Source organism: Oncorhynchus mykiss, chromosome 3 (assembly GCF_057628025.1).
Source record: "Oncorhynchus mykiss isolate SJ-2025 chromosome 3, ASM5762802v1, whole genome shotgun sequence".
NCBI lineage: Eukaryota > Metazoa > Chordata > Actinopteri > Salmoniformes > Salmonidae > Oncorhynchus > Oncorhynchus mykiss.
Genome location: NC_143024.1, coordinates 53,773,780 through 53,798,105, shown reverse-complemented (window position 1 = coordinate 53,798,105; position 24,326 = coordinate 53,773,780). Strand labels below are relative to the sequence as shown.

At 41.3% G+C, this 24,326-nt stretch overlaps 1 protein-coding gene across 5 annotated transcripts in view; it reads right to left on the bottom strand.

Annotated features, from left to right (window-relative positions):
* The window catches only part of LOC110519975 (uncharacterized), a 177,557-nt gene that overhangs the window by 91,826 nt on the left and 61,405 nt on the right, over window positions 1–24,326 (bottom strand). For 2 of the 5 annotated variants that reach the window (XM_090229528.1, XM_021596906.3), the window contains exon 1: window positions 10,194–10,687. The exons of 1 other annotated variant lie outside the window; for it this stretch is intronic. In XM_090229528.1, the coding sequence (XP_090085654.1) occupies window positions 10,194–10,557 (364 nt within the window). In that variant the 5' untranslated portion in view covers window positions 10,558–10,687. Of the gene's footprint in view, window positions 1–9,297; window positions 10,690–24,326 lie in introns of those variants that run through there. 2 more of the 5 variants (XM_090229529.1, XM_021596907.3) reach the window with 2 other exon arrangements.

Sequence of the window (24,326 nt, the reverse complement as noted above, 5' to 3'; positions counted from 1 at the left end):
ATACACTTAACGTTAGCTAGCTAACAGTACACTTGAAATGAAACTACTTCGTAAAAATTAGAAATGTGTAATATCTGAAAATCTTACCAGTATACATCATGTTTGGACGTGTCTCCTGTCTGATGCCATGCATGGTTGCCTTAGTTTGACAATGTAATGCAGACTGGTGTTTTCTCCATCTCTTTAGCTATCATACTCGAATTCCACTGATTTCAAAACTCGGTCATCCAGAAGGTGGAAAGCATACACATAACGTTAGCTAGCAAGTCAGCCAGGTAACGTTAGCTAGCTAACAGTACACTTTAACTTGACATTAGGTTTATGCAGTTTTACTATGCGATACATTTAAAAAAAAAATGTTTTAAAGCTGCATCCGACACAATTACCTAAACATACTGACCAGCTCCAATAGACAGACACGTGCTATATGGTTCACCAATCCAAACTCATCTCTCAGCAAGTCCAGCCCACTCATTATCTCAGCCAATCATGGCTAGCAGAAGGTTGCTCACTTTTTCTGTGGCTAAACCAACTAGGCTTGTAATTTAACAATTTTATTCGTATTTACAGATGTCATACAAGTTTGACATTAAAGGCACATGAAAATGCACATGTTTGAGTAGGCATATCTGCCATTTTGATATAAAAAATATATATTTTAGCGCATAGTTTCCTGAATGGGGTCACATTTAAACATGTTAACCCCCACAAGCCCTTCAATGATTGCTCAGTTTGGCCCGGGCGGCCAGCTCTAGGAAGAGTTTTGGTGGTTCCAAACTTCTTCCATTTAAGAATGATGGAGGCCACTGTGTTCTTGGGAACCTTCAATGCTGCCGAAATGAGTTAGTACCCTTCCACAGATCTGTGCCTTGACACAATCCTGTCTCGGAGCTCTACGGACAATACCTTATGGCTTGGTTGGACTTCAATCAAGGTGGACTTCAATCAAGTTGCAGAAACATCTCAAGGATGATCAATGGAAACAGGATGCACCCGAGCTCAATTTCTAGTCTCATAGCAAAGGGTCTGAATACTTATGTAAACAAGTTATCTTTTTTATTTTGAATACCTTGCAAACATTTCTAAAAACCTATTTTCACTTTGTCATTATGGGGTATTGTGTGTAGATTGTTGAGTATATATATATATATATATATATATATATATATATATATATATTTTTTATATATATAATTTTTAGAATAAGGCTGTAACGTAACAAAATGTAAAAAAAGTCAAGAGGTCTGAATACTTTCGAAAGGCACTGTATAGACATAGAACATTGGTCACTTTAACAATGTCTACATACAGTTTTACCCGCTTTTACCCAATTCTCTTCGTAGCTCATCCTATATAACTACTACTGTAAAAACCTTTTCTATTTCATATACTGTCTCTTCACACCATTTATACACCGAGTTTACAAAACATTAGGAGCTATTTCCATGGCAGTCTGATCAGGTGAATCCGGGTCAATGCTATGATCCCTTATTGATGTCACCTGTTAAATCCACTTCAATTAGTGTAGATGAAGGGGAGGAGACCGGTTAAAGGAGTTTTAAGCCTTGAGACAATTGAAACATACATTGTGTCTGTGTGCCATAGAGAGGGTGAATGGGCAAGATAAAATATGTAAGTGCCTTTGAATGAGGTATGGTAGTAGGTGCCAGGAGCACCGGTTTGAGTGTGCAACAACTGCAACACTACCTCCAGTGTTATTCACTCTCAACAATTTCCCCTGTGTATCAAGAATTGTCCACAACGCAAAGGACTTACAGCTAACTTGACAACTGTGGGAAGCATTGGAGTCAACATGGGCCAGCATCCCTGTGGAACGCGTTTGACACCTTGTAGTCCATGCCCCAACGAATTGTAGCTGTTCTGAGGGCAAAAGGGGGTGCAACTCAATATTAGCAAGGTGTTCCTAATGTTTTTGTAAACTCAGTATATATTATATTCCGGATTAAGACATTGCTCGTTCTGATAATTCTTAATTTCTTGTTTTTTACTTTTGGATTATGCGTGTATTGTCATTGTACTGCTAGATATTTATTGCACTGTTGGAGCGAGAAACATAAGCATTTAGCTGCACCGGTGATAACATCAGCAAATATGTGAACGCAACCAATAAACTTTGATTAGGTTTAGTGTGGACAGCAGCTACGTAAAATAAATCCTGCACATGCGCAAAAATCACTCTCTTTAGCCACGGCAAAGTGGGTCTCCAGAAAATCCAGATCCGTAGGCATGCCGATAAATATTGGGTTACCCGGCCAAAGACATTACATGCTCTTAAAAATATGTTCTCCATGAGAACATTGCATCATATCAGTTGTTGCCTCTCTAGAGCAAATAAACTCATATGCAAAGTTGTAAAAAGAATACTAGCACGGAAAGTCCGACATCAAACATCTTCAAAACTCATCCTAAAATTAGGCTTCATAGAAGCTCCCCGAGGACTGAGGTAAAACTAAAGCCACTAGGAAGATGAGACAGGATGCACTACCTCCAGCTGTGCAGTTTGCAGGTAACATGATACTGCTCAAGTACACTACCGGTAATCTCTACAGAGCAAAGCAGTAACATAAACGTTAAGGCAGAATGCATTTTTTTTTTAATGGACTCTGGAATATTTGGGGATTTGTGAAATGTTGCCAATGTTCCTAATCCTATTAACTCAGAAATGGACAACATGGGAATGTTACACCGTGGGACATTTGGCAGGATGTTCTTTCAATGCTTGAATAAATATCTCTGGAAAGACCAAAATGACCAAAAGTACACTACAAACGTATGCGGACAACCCATCAAATTAGTGGATTCAACTATTTCACTCACACCCATTGCTGACAGCCGTATAAAATCGAGCGCACATCCATGCAATCTCCATAGACAAATATTGGCAGTAGAATGGCCTTACTGAAGAGATCAGTGACTTTCAACATTGCACCGTCAAAGGATGCCACCTTTCCAACAAGTCAGTTCGTCAAATTTCTGCCCTGTTTGAGCTGCCCCAGTCAACTGTAAGTGGAAGCGTCTACGTGCAACAACGGCTCAGCCATGAAGTGGCACGCCACACAAGCAAACAGAACAGGACAGCCGAGTGCTGAAGCGAATACAAATCGCCTGTCATCAGTTGCAACACTTACTACCGACTTACTGTCAACACTAAACTGCTTTTGGAAGCAACGTCAGTCAGGACAACAACTGTTCGTCGAGAGCTTCATGAAATGGTTTCCATGGCGAGCATCCGCACACAGGCCTAAGATCACTATCCGCAATGCCAAGCCTAGGCTGGAGTGGTGTAATACTTGCTACCATTGGAGTCTGGAGCAGTGGAAAAGCGTTCTCTTGAGTGATGAATCACGCTTCACAAATCTGGGTGCCAGGAGAATGCTACCTGCCAAAATTCATAGTGTCAACTGTAAAGTTTTTGGGAGGAGGAAAAGTGGTCGGGGGCTGTTTTTCGTGGTTCGGGCTAGGCCCCTTAGTTCCAACGAAGGGACATATTAACTCTACAGCATACAGTGACATTCTTGTATTTATTTGAACTTGCACATTATTTCAGCTTGCCTCCAGCCTAGCATTTAGTTTGGTGTAGCGGGGGTTAACATAAGCCTCACTGTCTGCCTTTCCGACCTCTGCCTGCCGAGAACTTTTTCAGAGCCAAGCGAAATGATGCATCACCATAATTCTAATACACATATCCAAGTAAATACCAATAGAAGAAAAGTTCAAATAAATGGAAATGCAAATAGTGTACTGTCATTCCAGGTTCAATGTTTGACTTGTTGGGTAGAACGTTATCCAGCCTGCGTAGCAACCATTTTGTTTAGAACGGACGACCAGCCTGTTTGCTTAGCAACTACGTAAAAATAATTAACTACCGGGTCGCGTCTGTAGCAACATCACCAAAATAACTAACAACCAGATTTTTTGCCCAGACCATATCTTCTGAATGGGTGTAGACAAAGAAGAGCTCTCCAGTAGGTACAGTGCCTTGCGAAAGTATTCGGCCCCCTTGAACTTTGCGACCTTTTGCCACATTTCAGGCTTCAAACATAAAGATATAAAACTGTATATTTTTGTGAAGAATCAACAACAAGTGGGACACAATCATGAAGTGGAACGACATTTATTGGATATTTCAAACTTTTTTAACAAATCAAAAACTGAAAAATTGGGCGTGCAAAATTATTCAGCCCCCTTAAATTAATACTTTGCAGCGCCACCTTTTGCTGCGATTACAGCTGTAAGTCGCTTGGGGTATGTCTCTATCAGTTTTGCACATCGAGAGACTGAAATTTTTTCCCATTCCTCCTTGCAAAACAGCTCGAGCTCAGTGAGGTTGGATGGAGAGCATTTGTGAACAGCAGTTTTCAGTTCTTTCCACAGATTCTCAATTGGATTCAGGTCTGGACTTTGACTTGGCCATTCTAACACCTGGATATGTTTATTATTGAACCATTCCATTGTAGATTTTGCTTTATGTTTTGGATCATTGTCTTGTTGGAAGACAAATCTCCGTCCCAGTCTCAGGTCTTTTGCAGACTCCATCAGGTTTTCTTCCAGAATGGTCCTGTATTTGGCTCCATCCATCTTCCCATCAATTTTAACCATCTTCCCTGTCCCTGCTGAAGAAAAGCAGGCCCAAACCATGATGCTGCCACCACCAGGTTTGACAGTGGGGATGGTGTGTTCAGCTGTGTTGCTTTTATGCCAAACATAACGTTTTGCATTGTTGCCAAAAAGTTCAATTTTGGTTTCATCTGACCAGAGCACCTTCTTCCACATGTTTGGTGTGTCTCCCAGGTGGCTTGTGGCAAACTTTAAACAACACTTTTTATGGATATCTTTAAAAAATGGCTTTCTTCTTGCCACTCTTCCATAAAGGCCAGATTTGTGCAATATACGACTGATTGTTGTCCTATGGACAGAGTCTCCCACCTCAGCTGTAGATCTCTGCAGTTCATCCAGAGTGATCATGGGCCTCTTGGCTTCATCTCTGATCAGTCTTCTCCTTGTATGAGCTGAAAGTTTAGAGGGACGACCAGGTCTTGGTAGATTTGCAGTGGTCTGATACTCCTTCCATTTCAATATTATCGCTTGCACAGTGCTCCTTGGGATGTTTAAAGCTTGGGAAATCTTTTTGTATCCAAATCCGGCTTTAAACTTCTTCACAACAGTATCTCAGACCTGCCTGGTGTGTTCCTTGTTCTTCATGATGCTCTCTGCGCTTTTAACGGACCTCTGAGACTATCACAGTGCAGGTGCATTTATACGGAGACTTGATTACACACAGGTGGATTGTATTTATCATCATTAGTCATTTAGGTCAACATTGGATCATTCAGAGATCCTCACTGAACTTCTGGAGAGAGTTTGCTGCACTGAAAGTAAAGGGGCTGAATAATTTTGCACACCAAATTTTTCAGTTTTTGATTTGTAAAAAAAGTTTGAAATGTCCAATAAATGTCGTTCCACTTCATGATTGTGTCCCACTTGTTGTTGATTCTTCACAAAAAAATACAGTTTTATATCTTTATGTTTGAAGCTTGAAATGTGGCAAAAGGTCGCAAAGTTCAAGGGGGCCGAATACTTTCGCAAGGCACTGTACCAACACATTCAAGGGACATTTTCTCAAAAGTTGGGTTACAAGTTTATCAACTTTCAAAGCAGTGTATCTTTCCCACTGTAGGTTATGATATACTATTGTCTAGCTCTGAGTCTCTACTTTATCCAATATAAAAAAACACATTTTCAAATTTTGCTACGTAACAACGTAATCTGACTTTTATTTCACCTAGCTGGCACATATCCAGAATGTTAGAGAATCACGTTGGAGATTCCTACACTTCTGAGACTCCACGGATTCACTTTGGGTCAGAACAGAGACAACTTGTCCACTAAAGCCTGTCAGTGGAGCAAGCTGCCTTAAAGACAGCAGTGCTGTAAAAAGACAGTGTAAAGCCTGTGGATATGAATGAGAGCACTTGCTGAAACCCCAAATACACCGCCCTGGTCAGGGTGAAAATGCATCACTCTCCACAACTACATTTACTTCTTTATCTGGAGCCATAAATCGGTACCTATGAAGAACACATACAGTGCCTTCAGAAAGTACTTATGCCTTGATGTTTTTCACATGGTTGTGTTACAGCCAGGATTCACACAATACACACAATACCCCATAATGTCCAAGTGGAATTATGTTTCTAGATATTTTTACAAATTAATAACAAACTGAAATGTCTTGAGTCAATAAGTATCCAACCCCTTTGTTACTGCAAGCCTAATAAGTGCAGGAGTAAAAACATAATACTACAAAGACATAGGCATCCATCCTAACTAAGTTGCCAGAGAGGAAGGAAACCGCTCAGGGATTTCCCCATGAGGCCAATGGTGACTTTAAAACAGTTACAGGATTTAAATGGCTGTGATTGGAGAAAACTGAGGATGGATCAAAAACGTTGTAGTTACTCCACAATACTAACCTAAATGGCCGATTGAAAATTAGGAAACCGGTACAGAATGAAAATATTCCAAAACATGCATCCCGTTTGCAATAAGAAACTAAGGTAAAAGTGCCAAAAATGTGGCAAAGAAATGTACTTTATGTCCTGCATAAGCATTATGTTTGAGGAAATCCAACAACAAGCATGGTGGTGGCTGCATCATGTTATGGGTATGCTTGTCATCGGCAAGGACAAGGGAGTTTTTTAGGATAAAAATAAACAGCATAGAGCTAAGCACAGGCAAAAGCCTTGAGGAAAACCTGGTTCCGTCTGCTTTCCAACAGACACTGGGAGACAAATAATATATAATACACAGGAGTTGCATGCCAAGACAACATTGAATCATTCTGAGGGACCTAGTTACAGTTGACTGTCAAGCAATGATAAACAGCCAACTTGACAGAGCTTGTAGAATGTTAGAAAGAATAATGTGCAAATATTGTACAATCCAGGTGGCAAAGCTCTTTGAGGCTTACACAGAAATACTCAATTCTGTAATCACTGCCACAGGTGATTCTAACTTGTATTGACTCAGGGGTGTGAATACTTAAATGAGGTATTTCTTTATTTAATTTATACATTTACACACGTTTTCCCTTTGACATTGTGGGCTATTGTGTGTAGATGGGTGAGAAAAATATATTTCATCCATTTTGAATTCAGGCTGTAACAACAAAATGTGGAATAAGTCATGGAGTATGAACACTTTTTGAAGGCACTGTACTTCTTGCAAACTGTGGAATGCCTTACCCCTAACCATAGTCACATTTATAAGGTCTTTATAGGGAAAATGTTTTGTCTTTTGTTCCTTTCGAATTAGGTATTCATTTAACATTTAAACATACCCACAGCACCTCCTCCCCTCCTCCCCAACACTGTAGCAAGATTTATGTTTTCCATTTTCAAAAATTAGCCCGTTGAAGTGTTTGAAAAGGTGTGCATAAAAGAAAATGCACTAATTTGACGTAAGAAAGATAACCATATGTGTTTCCAAATGACTACCTGGCAAAGAGAAGTAAATTGAAGCACAATATGTGGTTTAGAGATTTTGCCACGACATGCTCGGGCCAAAAGTGAATCCTGAGCTCACCCTCTCACTGTGCTATAACAGCAGGGTGGAGTCTAATGGAATCGGAGGCTGCAAGAGAGATCAGTGATGGCTGAGAGCTGACTTAACAATATAATAAGCTACGATCCTGGTACACTGAAGGCATAGGCTAATTATTGCACAACCCTACTTCTACCCAACTAGAAGAGGGAAAAAAATGTCACGTTCAGTCAGTGTCATTCAAAACAAGTCTGTTGCTGAAAACAATGTTCCAACTTTTATATGCAGACTGAATAAGGTTTACGTTGTACAGGGAATTATCTTTTTATCTACCAGTACCATTCTTCTTTCCCTATCATGCTCAAGGCCATTGAACGACATATGGTGCCAATATGTCACCAAGCTAAAATAAGGTAAACTGTCACGCAAGTATGTTCACACACAAAGTTGGGCAGGTAGCCTAGCTGTTTAGAGCGTTGGACCAGTAAACGAAAGGTTTGAATCACCAAGCCAGCAAGGTGAAACAATCTGCCACTTTGCCCTTAAGGCAGTTAACCCTCAACAACATCTGCTCCCTGGGAGCTGATGACTTGGATGTCGTTTAAGGCAGCCCCTCCCGCCTTTCTAATTCAGAGTGGTTGGCTGCAGAAGACACATTTTGATTGAATGCATTCAGTTGTGCAACTGACTAGGTTTCCCTTTCCCTGGTTGAATGTATAGGGCCAAACCACAAAGCCAAAATAATCACTTCCCATGCGCTCAATGTAACATGACAGCTTAATTTGAACATTTAGAGAGCCGAATGCACATCAAAACTTCGGCAAGCAATTCAGACAAGAAAAGTGCGATAGTTTTCAATACAAAATTACCATGCATAAGTACTGCTTGTAAAATGTGCTAGCAATATTCCAATGATTTATGCCATAAATACACATAAGTGACAGCTTGTTGGTGTAAAGATTGCATGCCAAGAGAATGTATAGAAGGTACAGTGCAGTGTCGCTCCCTCCTTTAAGTGCACTTGAAACAAATGACTACTCTATAAATACTCCCTTTAAGTTTGGGAGGAACAAATCATATAACATGGAATGAAACTGTGACCTTCAGCAATTTACTCAGGTTTAATTGAATAATCTAAAACTAGGTGTGCCCTAAACATGTCCCCCTTTGACATTTAAGTCAATACTCTTTTCGCTCTACCTTGAAAGCAGTCTCTTTATCTTGCACCTTAACTAAATCACATTATTGTATGTTAAACGATCTTTAGAAGCCACCTCTAGCTCTCCAGAAAATCTAACTTTCCTGTCCGATTGGTTACGCAGAGTATGAATCATTGATATGGTGTGTGTTTAATACTTTCTTTCTTATATATTTTAGTTATCAGTCACCTGCCAACCGGAAGACTTGGACATAAATTGACATGCAACAGGTTCAGGCCGCACCTGAAAACCACCAGTGCCATGTTTGTTTAGTCTATGTTCACACCACTGTCTTTGCCAATGGGTTGAGTGGCAAATGGAAACACACTCGTTAGTCACCTGTACCTTCATATTATGCACTTAAAAACACACGCGTCAGGATGACCCCCAAAAAACAAGATAAACGTCCAAGGACTACTGAGGTGACAAAAACTGGGTGACAAAGTAAAGACAAACAGGAGGGGATGGGGGTGGGGGGTATTTGCTGGTTTAAAATGGATTCCAAAAAATGGGATACATTTTAACCAGGGATTACCTTTCTGTTACTAACTGACAAGCTCTGATACCAGTCGTTCTCATCAGGAAGAGAGTGGCCGTCGTCAAGTTTGGGCATCGTCAAGGACTGTCCAGCAGGACCTCGCAGGCCTAGGGGGCTATCACCGCACCTGGGCACTAGCAGCAAACAGAAAAAAACACTCCAGGCTATGGTGGCAGCATGACCGCAAGAGCCACACCCACTCCACCAGAACAGTCCGGATGTCCTCCACGCTGCTGGGATTGAGAAAGTTGGCCACCGCAAAGCATGGATTTGCAAAAAGGCAAACGGGAATCTATGAGCAAGCAACGTGGGGATTTTGGGGCAGGCGCCTCACTAGTAGCAAGAGTGGTAGTTGTTGAAACTGAAAGTACCTGAAAGTACTCTGTTGAGTTAAAATGATTGGCATTCCAACTAGAGCTACAGTTAATTGTTTTATAGCTACTCCGAGTTGTCTCGAGACATTCACTCCTGGGACAGGCTGACTGTCTATTGGGTAACCCATAGCATGCCCCTGTTCTGTGGTGCTTGTTCAAAGCACTTTCTGCAAGGTCCACTTGGGTAATACCCAGCGTCCCATGCTCTGTCCCAGCAAGCACACTGACATTCTCTGCTAAACCCGTGTGGTCTGTAGGTATAACTTTTCCCTCCTGGTTCTCCCACATAGAAGCTCCTGATACAGATTCAATGCTAGACCCATATCCAGATACAAATTGAGACCCAGAACCAATTTTAGACCTGGAGCTGAATTCAGACAGTCAAATTCAGAACTAAATTCAGATTCAAATTCAGACCCGCATCCGAATTCAGAACCAGATCCAAATCCAGACCCACTCCCAACCCCTGACCACCCCCAGTGACCAGATCCAGACCCCATATTGCAGAGGTGCCTTTACCAGGTTTACTTCCCCTCGACGTGGACCCATGGGAATCCTTTTCAATTGGGCGCTCATTCCTGGCTTGTGACCCCACAGTGGTCAGCTTGTGGGTCTCCGTGGCCTTCGAATGCTGGTCCCAAGTTTGTACAAACTTACGTTTCCCACTAGCTACGTCAATGATCTCTGCCCCATCTTCTCCAACGTTGTCCGGCTTTGGTGATTTCCCGCTAGCCACAGGGTTCCCAGATCCCTCATTGTCCAGCGTTGGGGCCTCAGTGGTGCCGTCTGTACTGCTCCAGGAAAACCACAACGCCTCACTATGACCCACCAAGAGTACCAGTAAAAAAGAGACACCCAGCTGGAATCCAATCTTGCAATCCATCCTGCTGCTGCCCACTAGTACTCCACCAGCAGCGTTGATCAAGCTCCCAGAGTGAACTGTGACTTGCCCACAGCCACTGATTCACTCCACATGCACCGTTCTCCTCCAGTGCTCTGCAGAGTCACCACACACAGCCCACCAGCCAGAGGGGGAAAAGTGAAGAGGAGTGTCTTAATTCAAAGGGGGGACGGCAGAGGGAGGTCTCTTCCTTATTGGTTACACTCTTAATCTTTCCCTCCTACACTCCTTTTGTCACAGCAGTGAAAAGGGTATCTTCTGCTGTGATACCTTTAGAAAAAATGTTTGCTTGCCTTTCAATTTAAATGTTGGTGCTTTTCAATGTTTTATAGAAAATTGCCATTTGTTCCTCCTGAGTTAATCCCTTTGTACAAGCATAATAAGAGAAACACCCTATCCTAAAAACTAAAGTAGGTAAAAGTAGCAGGACCTAAGGATGTGCACTTCTCCATTCATGAACAATTCGATACGCATCTATACTGAACAAAAATATAAAAGAAACATGTGAAGTGTTGGTACCATGTTTCCTGAGCTGCTGAAATAAAATATTCCAGAAATGGTCCATATATACAAAAAGCTTATTTCTCTCATATTTTGTGCACTAATTTGTTTACAGCCCTGTTAGTGCTAATTTCTCATTTGCCAAGATAATCCATCCACCTGACATCTGATTAAACAGCATAATCATTACAGAGGTGCACCTTCTGCTGGGGACAATTAAAGGCCACTCTAAAATGTGCAGTTATATCACACAACACACATCCACAGTCAAGTTTTGAGGGAGTGTGCAATTGACATGCTGACTGCAGGAATGTCCACCAGAGTTGCTGCTCGTCGTCCTCAACAGGGTCTAGACCTGACTGCAGTACGGCATCTTAACCTCCTTCAGTAGGCAAATGCTCACCTTCGATGGCCACTGGCACGCTGGAAAAGTGTGCACTTCACGGATGAATCCCAGTTTCAACTGTACCGGGCAGATAGCAGACAGTGTTTATAGCGTCGTGTGGGCAAGTGGTTTGCTGATGCCAACGTTGTGAACAGAGTCCCCCATGGTGGCGGTGGGGTTATGGTATGGGCAGGCATAAGCTACGGACAAGGAACACAATTTAATTTTATCGATGGCGATTTGAATGCACAGAAATACCATGACAGGATCCTGAGGTCCATTATTGTGCATTCATCTGCCTGCACCTCATGTTTAAGCATGATAATGCACGGCCCCATGTTGCAAGGATCTGTACACAATTCCTGGAAGCTGAAAATGGCCCAGTTGTTCCAAGGCCTGCATACTCACCAGACATGTCACGCATTGAGCATGTTTGGAATGCACTGGATTGACATGAACAACCGTTTGTTCCAGTTCTCACCAATATCCAGCCACTTCGCACAGCCATTGAAAAGGAGTGGGACAACATTCCACAATCAACAACCTGATCAACTCTATGCGAAGGAGATGTGTCACTCTGCATGAGGCAAATACCAGATACTGACTGGTTTTCTGATCCTTGCCCTTACTTTTTTTAAGCTATCTGTGACCAACAGATGCATATCTGCATTCCAGTCATGTGAAATCCACAGATTAGGACCTATTGAATTTATTTCAATTGACTGATTTCCTTATATTAACTAACTCAGTAAAATCTTTGAAATTGTTGGATGTTGCATTTATATTTTTTGCGATTAGGTTGGATTTAAAAAAAAACTAAACAAATGTCATTAAAATGTGTTGCTGATGGGATGACTTCTTTAATCTGAATGGCCGTCTCATAGTGTATGTGTGTAGGCACCTGAGTTGAGCCAAAGGGAAGACTGAGCATCTTCCACCCCACTATCAGATTTATGATTGTCGTCTCCCCCAACTTATTATTTGAAATCACCATCACCCACTGATTAACTTGTACTTTTTGCAGATAAATGTTTTGAGCTAGTGCTATGTCAATATTTATGTTTTACCCAGTCTCCAGAGCGAATGGTTTAGACCGTTTGGAATTTTTACATTGAGTTTCTCCAACCCTGACCAATGACTGCCCTGACCATGCGCAGCTCGCAAAAAGGACTGCTGTACCCTATGTAAAAATACACTGACCGTTTAAAGCAAAACTATCAAAACTATTTGTTATTGTGAACGTGCATAATCAAAATAAAATCTGAATGATTGAAAACCCCAACCAGCAGTTGAACGTTAGTTGTCTCCAACTCCGGTAAAAAATTAATGATCTACAGTGTACTTGGTAACACTGATCCAGCAAATTACATTGGTTGACACTCAACTAATAAAGCCTATTATTTGATAATGTGAATGGTGAAGGAGTCACACAGGTGTATCCTGTTAGAACAGGGATAGGCCAACCTCTCGTTGGTGCGAGCAGTTGTAGCACTGAGCAGCACTGTGCACACAGTTGTACAGTAACTGCATATGACTGTCAGATAACATGCATAAAGGTTTGATGGGCTACTGAACCGAAGGAGAGGATGCATCAATTCAGTCAACAGATAAGAGGTATTTTCGGAGTAAAACATTAGTGAACCTGCTATTAGTAATATTTTAACCCATTTTCTGACCGATGCGTGCTTTTAATTTGGACTGCTTGGGCTCCCTTGACCATCTGTGAATCTTTACATTTACAAGTAGGAGCATGAGGAGTGAGTGTTCAGGGTTTTATGGTCTTGCTCTTCTCCACCTCTGTCATTTGATCTGAAGTATAGAGGGATATAAACAAACATGACATTAATTACATTCTTTATCATTTGTGTGAAAGATAAAAATACAGCAATGCGGTAAACACATTCGCACATTCGTTTCACCAAACAGCAGTATAAAATAGCTTATTAGCTATCCGACAGAGCCAGTAATGCAATGATACATTTAACAATCCATTTGTCTAGGAACATGAGATCAAAATCAAATTCTATGATCCAGAGATGAGTAATCACATCGTTTCTTAAGAGAGACTTTCCCAGAGTTTTATTAAGTTTGAGAGCAATCAAAACATATCGCCTGGCAAAATGAACTCTGTGTACTCGGTTTCTATCAGGAACACATATCAGGGTGGATCGAAGGTGGATGAACTTGTACAAAAATTCTTCACTTATTCTCTCTCCCACCCCCTGTGCATACCATTCCCTCCCAAGTCTCACATAAATCTTTGTCTCCTGCCCTACCTCATAATTAATTTTCCACTCTGTCTAGGCCCCCTGCTTCTGGGGCCCCATGCTGCGTGTGGTTACATAGTAATCCTAGGTCTCACTGTCTTGTTCAGACTGGTTCCAGGATGGCCTGTGGGGGACGTTAACAGAGACCCTTGACATCTGCTAATGGGAGCGTTGCGATCTAAGGAAGAGGGGCTGTGTCGCTCTCTAATAGCACGAGGCTTTAAAAAAAAAAAGACATGCTGGGGCTGTGTATAGGTTCTGCTTGTTGACAGAGGAACTCAACCGCAAACGCATTGCCCACGGCCCCCATATCATTTTCAGTGGTCCTATGTTGGGGAGTCTTGTCAATGGAAATCTCTTCACAATAGCATGACAACTTTATCCCTTGGCGTGACTTGTGTCTCAGCATAGCTCAGAGTCAGTGACGGTCCCATTCACCCCTTGTCTTGGAGTCTCCATGTTAGTTTGTTCACCACCTCCCCCACTCGCCTCAAACAATGATTTTTTTGAGATTCAGGGTCATACAATCGCTGTCAGTCAAAGAGAATGTCATGTCTTGTTTATCAAAGCTTCTACTGTATCTAATGGGAACAAAAATAGTCAAAGAAATAGGTAATTAACTTGGTCTGGGACTTACTGGTATAATCAAGTTTTGTGTTATTTCTCCAAAATAAGCATTTATCTAGAAGGGCTGTGAAGAAAAGGGTCTAAGGTGAAACAGTATTACTGAAGCATGATCTTCTAATACGATACAGGCTAGTCTACTGTGCGAACATGGGCAGTCATCCATCCTGAATTAAGTTAATTTAGTTCAGTCTCAAAAAGCAAGTTGGAGCATGTTGGAATGCATATTGATTCAGTGGCCTCCTTTTGGGATGCATGCTTGCTTGCCCCTTGAGGGAGAGAGGGAGGTAACCCCATTGCACAGGATATACTAGCAGTTTGCTTATGAAAAAGGAAGAATGACAGTCACTTCCTACGAGGAAGTGAGGCTTTGGTTGTAACATGCCAAAGACCATTTGTTGGATCTGAGGGGAAACATTGCAAAACTTTTCCAAGAGGACAAAAAGGCAGGGTTGCTACTGTAAAACTGTTAAAGCCCTTATGCAGTTTTTGTAATTGTACTTTTAAATCATCACTGTTAATCTAATAAATCATGGATTATTTAATGAAAATAACTACGATATATTTTTTATGATTTATTTCCCTGAGCCTCCTTTGGTCCTTGAAATGCTCAGTCAGATGTGAAGATATTTACATACACAGCCCTGATTGGCTGATAGGATGGTCTCGAGCCCACTCCCTCAACCAGAAGTTCCATCCCACCTGAACAGGCTGAAATTCCAGACATTTGTTTCAAACAGCCTTAAGACAAAAGGGGAATAATGAACATTTTCACAATTTCAGTGTTGTGTCAACATCAGTGTGGAAATATATTTTTAAATTAGCAGGAAATCACAGTTTAACTGCACTGCCCCATTAAATAGGACTACCATTAATCTGCATTTAAGTCAATTTGAGCTCCATTCCCAGGAAAAATATTTCAGGTATATGTTTGGCGTGCCAGCAGTTAATGAGAAAATACAAAAATAACATACTAAACCAGGCACTGAAAGCAGACCCTTTTTCTGCTGAAAATCAATGAATGCATGCAGTGCTTAGGGTAATGTACTGGACCGACTACACTTAGTCTTCAGTAAAACAACAAAAGTCTACTGTAAACCATGGAAAACCTGCAGACATCCAGCGATTGAACTAAACTGGTAAATCGCTCTTGTGCGTTTATCCCCACTGGCCACATGAGGTTTGTAATTAAGACAAGGAAGGGGATTTGGAAATGGATAATGATCACTTGACACCGGAAACAAAGGTTAATGAACTCATACTCTAATTTTCCCTCACCAGAGAAGATATTAGCACAACACTGTTATAATGAATGTCTTTTGTCTCCCATTGTTTGCCTGTTTTCTAAGGAAATGAACAAGTCACAACTTTCAGATAAAGCAGTCTATTGAATTACTTCCATGTGGAGTCCAAGTTACCACCCCTTCATTCCGGTTACAACTTCATATCAATCCACAACACCCATCTCCCTCTTTGATTCTCACAGATTAGGATGAAGGAGGATTTAATGTGTTGTCCTATGCATTCGCCCCATCGTGATCACAGAGCTAGCTTCCTCCGTTGCTCTCATATCCGACCTGTCGGTTATAAAACTTTTTTTTAAAGTGTGTGTGGTAGATTTTTTTCAAACCATGCAGACACATCCTGCCCCTTTTCTGATATCGGCTTTGTGTGTGTGTGTGCCCCTCCCTCTCCAAGTCCAGTCACTGTGCATCAGATGCCAGAGCCTTCTGCCTCCCACCATACCCAAAGAGAGAATTATACTGTTAAGTAGAACAAAGACTTAGCATGGATGCAGTTGTCTGGAGAAATACAACTAGAGTGTTTTTAGTGCAGCTATGAAATGAATGGGCAGGGCCTACATGTGTCTTAAATGTGAAATGTAATGCGTGATAGTTCACAGGGTTTGCAAGGTTTCATAGGTCTGGGAGGGGTGGAAGTCTGGCGAAAAGAGTGGGTGGCCATGAATATCCTCAGCTTGGTGTGTGCTCTGCTGGAGTCTCCTCCGCATCAGGAAACACGTTTATTTCTGGAAATCCCTGAGAGATAAATTCTAAAAACGGATGCCGCGTAAGATGCCTTCTGAGTGACAGCGCCCAAGCGTTTTCAACACAGGATCTCTCCACGGAACAAATGTACCTCGAGTGCAGTCGAACAGTGAAGAGCTCTCATTTTTCTTTCATGTCCACATCCTGTCGTGGACATGAGGCATGTTCATTTGCAAAGGGTAATTATTTGCAAGGATTGTGTAATGTATGCACTGTTATGTCTAACAAAGGCAACAGAGTTCAGTTATAAGAAACTTGGACACCATACTTTTGTTTTTTCACTGTGGTGCCTTGGGATAAGGTTAGTACTTTAAGGTTTTAAAACGGAGTTACAGTAATAAAACCAAATCATTATCTAATTTGTGGCCCATTTTCCTCATGTTAACAATGTAAAAATCCAAGTATTTCAGTTGTCGTGGTTAAAACTTACAAATAAATGCTCATTAACTTTTAAATGCTCAAACTTGAAACTTCACTGCTTTAACTAATGATATCTGAACCATAAATTCCTGTTCCAGTATAAAATCAAGAATCATACTGTAGGTAAAGGGAATGTCAAATCAAACGAAGATGTGTTGAATGGCTCTTGATGAAGTGTAATACATAGATCACAGGTTCAGCGGTACCCTATCACATCAAACAGTAGGGAGAAAGATACGAAAATTCTGCATAGATGGGTACATATACAGAACAAAAATATATAAACGTAACATGTAAAGTGTTGGTCCCATGTTCATGAGCTGAAATAAAAGATCCCAGAAATGTTCCATACAGACAAAAACCTTTTTATGCACAAACTTGTTTACTTCCCTGTTATTAAGCATTTCTCCTTTGGCAAGGTAATCCATCCACCTGACATGTGGCATAACAAGACGCTGATTAAACCGCATGATTATTACACAGGTAGACCTTGTGCTGTGGACAATAAAAAGCCACTCTAAAATGTGTAGTTTTGTCACACAACACAATGCCACACGTCTCAAGTTGAGGGAGGAATGTCCACCAGATCTATTGCCAATTGCCAATTTCTCTACCATAAGCTGCCTCCAACATAGTTTTAGAGATTTTGGCAGTAAGTCCAACCGACTTCACAACCGCAGACCACATGTAACCATGCCAGTCCAGTACTTCCACATCTGGCCTCTTCACCTGCGGGATAGTCTGAGACCAACCACCCGGACAGCTGATGAAACGAAGGAGTATTTGTGTCCGTAATAAAGCCCTTTAGTGGGGAAAAACTCCTGATTGGCTAGGCCTGGCTCCCCAGTGGGTGGGCCTATGTCCTCCCAGGCCCACCCATGGCTGTGCTCCTGCCAAATCATGTTAACTCCATAGAATAGGGCCTAAGGAATTTATTTCAATTTACTTATTTCCTTCTATGATTTTACTGATATACAGTTCATATAAGGAAATCGGTCAATTGAAATGAATTCATTAGGCCCTAATCTATGGATGTCACATGACTATGCAGGGGCACAGCTCTGGTGGAATTCTTATGGTAGAGAAATTAACAGTCAATAGTCTGGCAACAGCTCTGGTGGACATTACTGCAGTCAGCATGCAAATTGCGCGCTCCCTCAAAAACATCTGTGTTTCGTTGCGTTTATAATTTTGTTCAGTATACATGACTGTCCTTAAAAAAATACACATATACTATTCATTTGAATTCTGGAGGAGTCAAGATACTAGCTTTTGATGTAGCAGGGGAACTTCTCAAGTCCCCCTGCAGACAGAAACGCCTAGGTTGTGTTCATTAGGGCACGCAACAGGAAACCTTTAAAAACGTTTTGCAACAGAAACCTAAAATAAGTATTTCTTATTGGACAAATCCAGGTGGTTCCTCCCTGTTTTCTTCAGTTTAGTGCACACTGAACAAGACCCATAGGCTTACTGTGGGAAGGAATCACATCTGAGCTTGGTATCAAATTAACTACAAAACTAAGAAACCCTTTGTGAAAAGCAGCCTACAACAACTTGGCCTTAGTGTGCTTGTTACATCAAGTGGTAACTATTGGAAGTAATATCTTCTTTGGCCAGAGCCCAAAACATTGTGGGAACTCGTGATTCTCCATTAAGTCTCAGGGATCTGTGAAGGAATCTTGTGGCGGATATGCACTTGGCATCGAACCAAGGGGCATCGACGGGAGGAGGTGGCTGTAGAAATAATCATGAGTGGCACTGTAAATTGTAGTGGACAAGGGCAGTTGAATGCCCATCAATATGATAACTAAAGGAAAAACAGGGACATGAAGCAGAAAATGGTTTTATTTCCATGCTTATCATCTTCCTGGTATCACTGCTAAAGTTAAAAATGAAAAATATTAACTGTAATGTGAGCCCTGTGTGCATCCCCCCTTCATATCCCACACCTTCTCCCTTGTTGTTACAGCTAGCTAGGGTCATTGGCCTCTTGCTGGGAGTCACCGTAATGCCAGGGCCATGGTGAATAAACAGGCCCCGGTATATGGACTCCAGACACAGCCTTATCAAATGACACACACTGATCACTTTACCTACTCACATTCCTATTCACTTCTACACACAAAACACACTTCAGTTTACTTTAACTTCCTGTCACGCATTCATATACACACTCCCTCAATTACGCACAAACATATGTATGTACATTTGCATGATCCCACAAACGCACAACTACAGTAACAGTCAGAAGTTTGGACACACGTACTCATTCAAGGGTTTATATTTATTTTTTACAATTTTCTACACTGTAGAATAATAGTGAAGACATCAAAACTATGAAATAAAACATTTAAATAATGCAGTACACCACCCAAAAAAGTGTTAAACAAGTAAAAAAATATATATTTTAGATTCTTCAAAGTAGCCACCCTTTGCCTTGATGACAGCATTGCACACACTTGGCATTCTTTCAACCACCACCACTTGGAATGCTTTTCCAACGGTCTTTAAGGAGTACCCACATACAAATCAAATCAAATGTATTTATATAGCCCTTCGTAGATCAGCTGATATCTCAAAGTGCTGTACAGAAACCCAGCCTAAACCCCCAAACAGCAAGCAATGCAGGTGTAGAATCACAAACAGTATGCTGAGCACTTGTTGGCTGCTTTTCCTTCACTCTGCAGTCCAACTCATTCCAAACCATCTCAATTTGGTTGAGGTCGGGTGATTATGGAGAACAGGTCATCTGATAAAGCACTCCATCACTCTCCTTCTTCTTCAAATAGCCCTTACACAGCCTGGAGATGTCTTGAAAAACAAATGATAGTCCCACTAAGCACAAACCAGATGGGATGGTGTATCGCTGCAGAAATCTGTGGTAAAGTGTGTCTTGAATTCTAAATAAATCAGTGTCACCAGAAATGCACCCCCCACACCTCCTCCATGCATCACAGTGGGAATCACACATGCGGAGATCATCCGTTAATCTACTCTGCGTCTCACAAAGACACGACGTTTGGAACCAGAAACACTCACATTTGGACTCATCAGACGAAAGGACAGATTTCCAACAGTCTAATGGCCATTGTTCGTGTTCTTTGACCCAAGCAAGTCTCTTCTTATTATTGGTGTCCTTTAGTAGTGGTTTCTTTGCAGCAATTCAACCATGGAGGCCTGATTCATGCAGTCTTCTCTGAACAGTTGATGTTGAGATGTGTCCGTTACTTGACCTCTGTGAAGCATGTATTTGGGCTGCAATTTCTGAGGCTGGTAACTCTAATGAACTTATCCTCTGCAGCAGAGGTAACACGGGGTCTTCCTTTCCTATGGCGGTCCTCATGAGAGCCAGTTTCATCATAGCGCTTGATGGTTTTTGCGACTGCACTTTAAGAAACTTTCAAAGTTGGTATTTTACCAAATATCTTTTGTATACCACCCCATACCTTGTTACAACACAACTGATTGGCTTAAACACATTTTAAGGAAAGAAATTCCACAAATTAACAAGGCACACCTGTTAATTGAAATCCATTCCAGCTGACTACACCATGAAGCTGGTTGAGAGAATGCCAAGAGTGTGCAAAGCTCTCAAGGCAAAAGGTGGCTACTTTGAAGAATCTAAAATATATCTAAATTTGTTTAACACTTCTTTGGTTGCTACATGATTCCATGTGTTATTTCATAGTTTTGATGTCTTCACTATTATTCTACAATATAGAAAATAGTCTAAATAAATAAAAACCCTGGAATGAGTAGGTGTGTCCAAACTTTTGACTAGTACTGTATATGACTGTCTGCAAACCCCTGTGGCCATACATAGTGTAATGTCACAGCTGGGCAGTATAATACATATATCTAGGTATGCGCCAACAGCAGACCAGAAATAAACACAAATATTGTGATAAGATCTAATAAATGTACCTACCACACAAAACGCAAAGGAAACCACAAAGCAGGTCAACCACAAAGGGTTGAAGAAATACAGCGATTACCAGAACTTTCATAAGTTTGACTCTTGAGAAAAGGAATTGGAAAAAGCATGGGGGCGTTGAGATGCAAACTCTCACTGGAGGTCTGACTGGCTAAATTGTTTCTCTTGCTGTGTACACAGGGGATGTGTCACCTCGAAACCAAAATACTAAGAGGTTTTTAAACTTAACAACAGATAGGAGGAGTATCTGGTCCCTGTCCAACAACTTACTCCCCATTCAGCTGACCTGACAAAACTGTTGAGTAGGCTTGTACACCGACAAAACATCAATTTCCTCTCAACTCCCCTCATGTCCTTCGTGAAAACCAATGATGTTAATATAGCTAGTGTCATGAAACCATCAGTGGTAATCCTGAAGTTCCCAGCAGATGGCAGCACTCAAAATAATATATCCAGAACTGCTGTGCCAATAGCCATGTTTCTCAATCCATAACTGTGAGACTCAACACATTCTGGTTGAATTAGGTGTGTTAGTGCTGGGCCAAAGCAAATATGTGCAACCAGTGAGGGGCCTCCCAGGAATGGATTGAGAAACTTTGTCCTGTAGCATTCTGTAGACTCCATCATTTGTGTGTGTGTATACACAAGTTCCACAGGGCACTATTGCAGCACCTGAAGGAACGTTTGAAAAGGCTATAATGCAGAGTTCACAAAGCCATTTTAGGCAGATAAGGAAGGAGACGGTCACAAAGCCATTTTAGGCAGAAAATGTCGGAGATGTGTTTATGGAGATTGAGTAAAGGCGGACAAGGAAGGTTGGAGGAGGTTCAAACCAAGGAGTGTGGGAGGGGAGTTAATTTGACAGCCATCTTTTCAGGCCTGCTCTCGGAAGCCTCGTACTTTAGACAAAGCTATCCTGTAGAGACAAACCCCAGAGCCAGCTCAGCCCTGTGGAATCTTGCGGTCCTGCTCAGGCAAGCAGAAGCAGCATCCACCAACTTCAACGCTACATTCCTGAACAACCTGGGAGAATGTAGCCCATAGAAACTCAGCCCAGTCAAATAGATACAGTAGAGAGAGCGACTGAGGGAAAGCGAGAGAGACCGCGAGAGCGTGTTTCCTCAAGGAACCTTTTTAAGGCAGAATACATCTATAGTCTTAGCAACATCACTGAAAACCATGTGCCTCTAGCAAAAATCATGTAAAAGTTATTCCCAAGATTACCGGAACTATGTTTTTTCTTTCTGCCGCGGATTTGTGCGGATGTCGTTGGCCGTTTTAAACTACTCGCAAGCCGCTATAACAAACATTATGGTGGTGGGTAGTGGTTAAGAGCATTGGGTCAGTAACTGAAAAGTTGCTGGTTCAAATCCCTGATCTGACTATGTGAAAAGTCTGTTGATGTGCCCATGTGCTCTCTGCGCTTTTAACGGACCTCTGAGACTATCACAGTGCAGGTGCATTTATACGGAGACTTGATTACACACAGGTGGATTGTATTTATCATCATTAGTCATTCAGGTCAACATTGGATCATTCAGAGATCCTCACTGAACTTCTGGAGAGAGTTTGCTGCACTGAAAGTAAAGGGGCTGAATAATTTTGCACGCCCAATTTTTCAGTTTTTGATTTGTTAAAAAAGTTTGAAATATCCAATAAATGTCGTTCCACTTCATGATTATGTCCCACTTGTTGTTGATTCTTCACAAAAAAATACAGTTTTATATCTTTATGTTTGAAGCCTGAAATGTGGCAAAAGGTCGCAAAGTTCAAGGGGGCCGAATACTTTCGCAAGGCACTGTATTGAATTAGTTAGATTACTTTGAACGTTTTTGGAGGATATTCCAAATGCCATTATCGCAAGAGTCAAGGTTCTGTTATTTTTATTTTGAGCATTTAGGTCTGCTTGTTCTCGTGTTGAACATTAGGAGAAATATTAGGAGAAATACGGTAGGCCACTAGATTTCAACATCTGAACAAAGTGGACAGGCTAACATGCTTTTCAAACAGTTGGAGACAGACAGAAGGGTGTGTTAACAATTCTGCAGTTCCACTTCATTAGCTAGTAAATAGATCTAAGTTAGCTAAAATTTAAACAGAAAGATTAGCTGGCTAATCTAGCACGTGGGCTTGAGAGATAGTTCTCATTAACAGTGTACATTTTTTTATAGCCTAATGCAAGAAGTTAGTAATTATTAGTCGATGTGCATTATGCACGGTTCTAGTTAGATTTGTAACAAAAAAGGTCATTTTCATAGACCGACTTGAAAGCCAGATCAGTGATTATCGCAACACAAAAAAAGCTGGTTAAACTATTTTGAACAAATTAAATAATTAGGCCGCTCAGCAAGGAAGAAGCCACTGCTCCAAAACCACCATAAAAAAGCCAGACTACGGTTAGCAACTGCACATGGGGACAAAGATTTTTATTTTTGAAGAAATGTCCTCTGTTCTGATGAGACAGAAATAGAACTGTTTGGCATAATGACCATCGTTATGTTTGGAGGAAAAAGAGGGAGGCTTGCAAGCAGAAGAAGCAGAACACCATCCCAACCGTGAAGCACGGGTGTGGCAGCATCATATTGTGGGGGTGCTTTACTGCAGGAGGGACTGGTGCACTTCACAAAATAGATGGCACGACGAGGATAAAAAATTATGTGGATATATTGAAGCAACATCTCAAGACATCAATCAGGATGTTAAAGCCTGGTCGCAAATGGGTCTTCCAAATGGACAATGACCCCAAGCATACTTCCAAATTTGTGGCAAAATGGCTTAAGGACAACAAAGTCAAAGAATTGGAGTGGCCATAACAAAGCCCTGACCTCAATCCTATTGAAAATGTGTGAGCAGAACTGAAAAAGTGTGTGAGAGCATGGAGGCCTACAAACCTGACTCAGTAACACCAGCTCTGTCAGGAGGAATGGGACAAAATTCACCCAACTTATTGTGGGAAGCTTGTGGAAGGCTAGCAAAAACGTTTTACCCAAGTTAAACAATTTAAAGGCAATGCTACAAAATACTAATTGAGTGTATGTAAACTTCTGACCCACTGGAAATGTGACGAAAGAAGTAAAAGCTGAAATAAATCATTCTCTCGACTATTATTCTGACATTTCACATTCCTAAAATAAAGTGGTGGTCCTAACTGATCTTAGACAGGGAATTATTACCAGGATTAAATGTCAGGAATTGTGAAAAACTGAGTTTAAATGCATTTAGCTGAGGTGTATATAAACTTCCGACTTCAACTGTATATGTGTGTGTACACACACACACACACACACACACACACACACACACACACACACACACACAGAACAAAAATATAAATGCAAAATGAAACAATTTAAACGATTTTAAGTATTTACAGTTCATATAAGGACAACAGTCAACTGAAATTAAATCATTAGCATCACCCACTTGGGAGCAAGGCCAAGCCAATCAGGCCCGTGTTTCACATAGCCAGCCACGTATAGTCGTTGGGCTTAGTAGGCTTTTTACTGTGCTTTGAACGACAACTGAAAAGCAAGTAGGGCTGGGCGAGAATCATATCTAGATTTTTTCAAACT